Source organism: Orycteropus afer, unplaced genomic scaffold (genome assembly GCF_000298275.1).
Source record: "Orycteropus afer afer isolate SDZICR_OR568_19922 unplaced genomic scaffold, OryAfe1.0 scaffold00346, whole genome shotgun sequence".
Taxonomy (NCBI): Eukaryota; Metazoa; Chordata; class Mammalia; order Tubulidentata; family Orycteropodidae; genus Orycteropus; species Orycteropus afer.
Genome location: NW_006921933.1, coordinates 2,892,957 through 2,897,284, shown reverse-complemented (window position 1 = coordinate 2,897,284; position 4,328 = coordinate 2,892,957). Strand labels below are relative to the sequence as shown.

The 4,328-nt window shown below is 39.2% G+C and overlaps 1 protein-coding gene across 1 annotated transcript in view; it reads left to right on the top strand.

Moving 5' to 3' along the window:
* Positions 1-4,328, top strand: part of SEPSECS (Sep (O-phosphoserine) tRNA:Sec (selenocysteine) tRNA synthase) — an 82,697-nt gene that overhangs the window by 19,215 nt on the left and 59,154 nt on the right. Inside the window, 2 exon segments of the mRNA XM_007952562.2 lie at positions 276-405; positions 538-629. Of these exon segments, the coding sequence (XP_007950753.2) occupies positions 276-405; positions 538-629 (222 nt within the window).

Below are 4,328 nucleotides of genomic sequence, written 5' to 3'. Positions count from 1 at the left end.
TTTTTTTTTTTTTTTTGGTGAGTCAAGTGCTGTAACCACTGTGCCACCAATGGGTAAAAGCAGGTTGTAAACTATAAAGTGCTGTTTCAAATATAAAGGGTACCTTTTAAAAACTGAATTTAATATTTAAAAATATTTTGTTGGCACTGTTACAAAGAAAACCATCTTCTGTTTTTGATTTCTATAAATTGTGTTAGTAGAGTTTGTTTGCTAATAGAAGTGTTATGTCTGACGTTCTCCTAATGACTGGTATGTAATGCTATGTTTGATTCTAGGGGGCTCGGGTTGGTAGAATAGATGCTTTTGTTCAGAGCTTGGACAAGAACTTTATGGTTCCAGTAGGTGGCGCTATAATTGCTGGCTTTAATGATTCCTTCATTCAAGACATCAGCAAGATGTATCCAGGTAAATAAGTTGGTCGCTGTTCAGAAAAAGCAGCTAACAAACAAAAAGGCATTTGTATGTAGCCTATTGTAATAAATCTTAATTGCTATAGCTTTTTCTCAACTGAATGTAATTTGTTCATCCTTATTTCAGGAAGAGCTTCAGCTTCACCTTCTTTAGATGTCCTTATTACTTTATTATCACTTGGAGCAAATGGCTATAAGAAGCTATTAAAAGAAAGAAAGGTAAGCTTTTCTAGATTGTGTTCTGAAACCCTAACGTTTCTGCTTTTTGCTATCACTCTGGGAGTGTGGATGTTTAGGACAGTCACAGGGGATTTACTTGGCTTTGGAGCCACCCTGGGTGGTTTTTGGTTAGTCATTGTCTGTTGTCTTTGTATATCTAGATTTTGAGGAATCTTGGACAGGTGATTTTACTTGTTTTTTAAGAAACTGCCATTTGACGGATTCTTATTATTTCACTTATCACTAAGGATTGAAAGACAAATGGGAAGTAAAAGTAAAAGTCTTTTCCTGTTAGTCTGTAGAACCATGAAGACTGCTTATGTGTCAGGAGGAGGAAGAACAAGGTCAGGAATTGGCCAGCTTCTCATTCTAAAATGAGGAATCGCTCTCTTACCATTGTTGGAAAGCTAAACTCACTGGTCCTGTTGGCTATAACAAGGAAAGTGACATTTTGTGCTTGAAAACTCACCTTTGTCTCCAGCACTGAAAGCTAGCTTACCCCAGGGCAGCTCCGAATGGTAGAGTGACAGTGCTAGTGTACCAGGGCAGCTGCGGAGCTGTGTCAACTCCCCTCTGGTGGAAAGTCCCTGGAAGCTTTTTCTCTCTCTAACTTTCCAGTATTTAGTAGCAGTAACAGATCTTTAGCTTTATAGTACCATTTCACATATTTTAGAACATTATCATATCTGTTATCTCATTCATTCTCACAGCAGCCTCAGGATAAGTACTTCACAGAAGTTTAAAATTTTTAATGCCCTAATTTACTCCATTTTCACCCCCTCACTAATTTGCTACAAGGAAAAATAATCATATAATTTTTATTTTAAGATTTTTATGTGATACATGAAAAGATGGTCAACATAGTCAGTTATTAGGGAAATGCAAATTAAGCTATAATGAGATACTACCATTACATGCTTATTAGAATTATTAATATTTAAAAAAATAGTAAACGTTAGTTTGACAATAGTACATATTGGCAGAGATCTTAACTGGCTAAACAATTGGCTAATGGGGATGAGAATTGTACAGCAACTCTGGAAAACAATTCAGCAGTTTCTTATAAAGTTAAAAAAGAGCTCTGGCTGCGCAATGCCTAAGGCATTTGCCTGCTAATTAGCTAACCAGAAGGTTGGCGGTTCAAACCCACCAGCCGCTTTGTGGAAGGAGGATGGGGCAATCTACTTATGTAAAGATTTACCTCCTCAGAAACCCAATGGGGGTCACTGTGAGTCGTTACCAACTCGATGGCAGTGACTTTGGTTTGGTTTGGTTTTATAAAGTTAAAAGGATCTCTACTAGTGCAATGGTTAGAGGATCTAGCTGCTAACCAAAAGGTTGGTGGTTCGCTGTGTAGGAGAAAAATGAGGCATTTTGCTTCTGTAAAGATTTACAGGCTTGGAAACCCTATTATGGGGTAGTCAACTCTGTCCTACAGGGTCGCTTTTAATCTGAGTGGACTTGATGGGAATTTTTAAAAAAATAAAGTTAATGATATACTTATCTCATAAACCAGCTGTCCTACTCTGAGGTATTTACTCAAGAGAACTGAAAATTTATGTCTGCACCAAAACCTGTATGCTTGTATTTATAATGGTGGTATTCATGATGGCCTGGACACAACCCAAATATATATCAACTGGTGGATATGTAAACTGCAGTATACTTATATTCAGCATTAAAAAGAAGTGAACTACAGATACGTACAACTGTGCAGATGGGTCTTCAATGTGTTATGCCAAATGGAAGAAACCAATTAAAAAAATCTATATGATGTATGTTTGGTTTATATGCCATCTTGGAAAAGGCAACAAATATAGGGATGGAGTAGGGATGGGGAGAAGGGACTTTGAGGTGATGGGATGTTCTGTGTCTTGATTGTGCAAGTGGTTTCGTGGCTATATATGATCTATCTATACACATACACGCAAAGAGCCCTGGTGGCACAGTGGTTAAAGTGCTCAGCTGGTAACTGAAAGCTTGGCTGTTCACCAGCCACCTCATGGGAGAAAAGATTTGGCAATCTGTTTTTGTAAACATTTACAGCCTTGGAAACCCTATGGGTCAGTTCTGTATCCTGTAGGGTTGTTATGAGTTGAGATTGACTTGATGGCAGTGGATATGTGTTATATATGCTTGGCAGAATTCATCGAAGTGAATAGCTGAAAAGTGGACACTTGAAATTTTATCATATATAAATTATACCTCAGTAAACCTAACTTTGGTAGCATAGTGCCTAAGGCAATTGACTGCTACCCAGAAGGCTGGTGGTTCAAACCCACCAGCCATTCCTCGGAAGGAAAGTTGGGCAATCTACTTCCGTGATACTGCCTTGGAAACCCAAGGAGGGGTCGCTATGAGTCAGGGCCAACTCGATGGCACAAAACAACAATAATGACAAACCTAACTTTAAAACTTCACATAATAAGAATAAAACATCAGTTCAAAAAACTCCAGAAAGTGATCATTGTGGCCATAGATTGTTGTAGCCAAAGAGAACCAAAAAAAACCCATTTGCCGTGGGTCTCCATGTGTGTCAGAGCAGAACTGCACTCCATAGGGTTTTCAGAGGCTGATTTTTTAGAAGTAGATTGCTCTCCAGGCCTTTTTTCCAAAGTATCTCTAAGTGGACCTGAAGCTCCAACCTTACAGTTAGTAGCCTAGTATGTTAATCGTTTCCACCACCCAGGGACTTTATAGCCAAGAGAAGACATCAGCAAGCCTTTCAAGGAGCCGTCTCTATATGTCAGACGAAAATGCTTTTTATATGTGAGGAAAACTCATCATCTATTCGTATGAGGTTAGTTGTATCAGATGCCACTGGGCCTTAGCTTTGTTCTAATCAGTTGTTTTACCATAGAAAAGTGACTTGAAACCCACACATTTTATTTCTCTGTTTGTCAAAGAAACAATTGGTATCTTAGGCCATTTCTAGTTCTAAAGGACTGTAGAATATTTCTTAAAAGAGCTACTTCCTGGGCCTTGGGCATTACAATTATGGGAATTGGTTTGTAATTGAGTAATCTAGCATGAGATACACTGGCATTTTACTAATGAAACATTTGAAATTTTTCTTTTTAAGACTGTGCTGTGGTGGTTAATGTATGTATCAGCTTGACTAGGCAGTGATTCTCATCATTATGTAATTGCCCTTCATTTTGTTGCCTTACTAAGGAGGGTTTCCTTGGGGTGTGGCCTGCATGCAGTGAATGTGGACGTGCTGGCAAGGCTCATTCACTCTCAGTCCTGCATCCGTCTCGTTGTCTTCTGACTTCCTCTTCTTGGGATGTGAGCCAGCAGTCTGCTGCCTGACCTGCAGATTTTGGGATTCACTAGCTTCTCTATCTCTGTGTCTAGAAGTCTTAGTTCTGAAGTGTATAATGTTCCCACCTGAAGACAAAACACTGATTCCATCTAGCTGGAAGTTAAGAATACCAGCCAACCACTCTGAGCTCCTCATGTCTCTGAATCAACAGGCAAAGAAGGGAGGTACCATATTACCAAGGGAAAACTAAATTGTATTATATAATGGAGGTAAAGAAGAGTGCATCAGGAATACTGGTGATCTCTTAGGGCATCTCTTGGTACTACCATGCCCTGTGATTGAAGTCAATGGAAAACTGTAACAACCCAGGTCTGACATGACTACTAATGGTCCAGACCCTCAGGAATGAAGGTTTGGGTCACCCCACGAGGCAA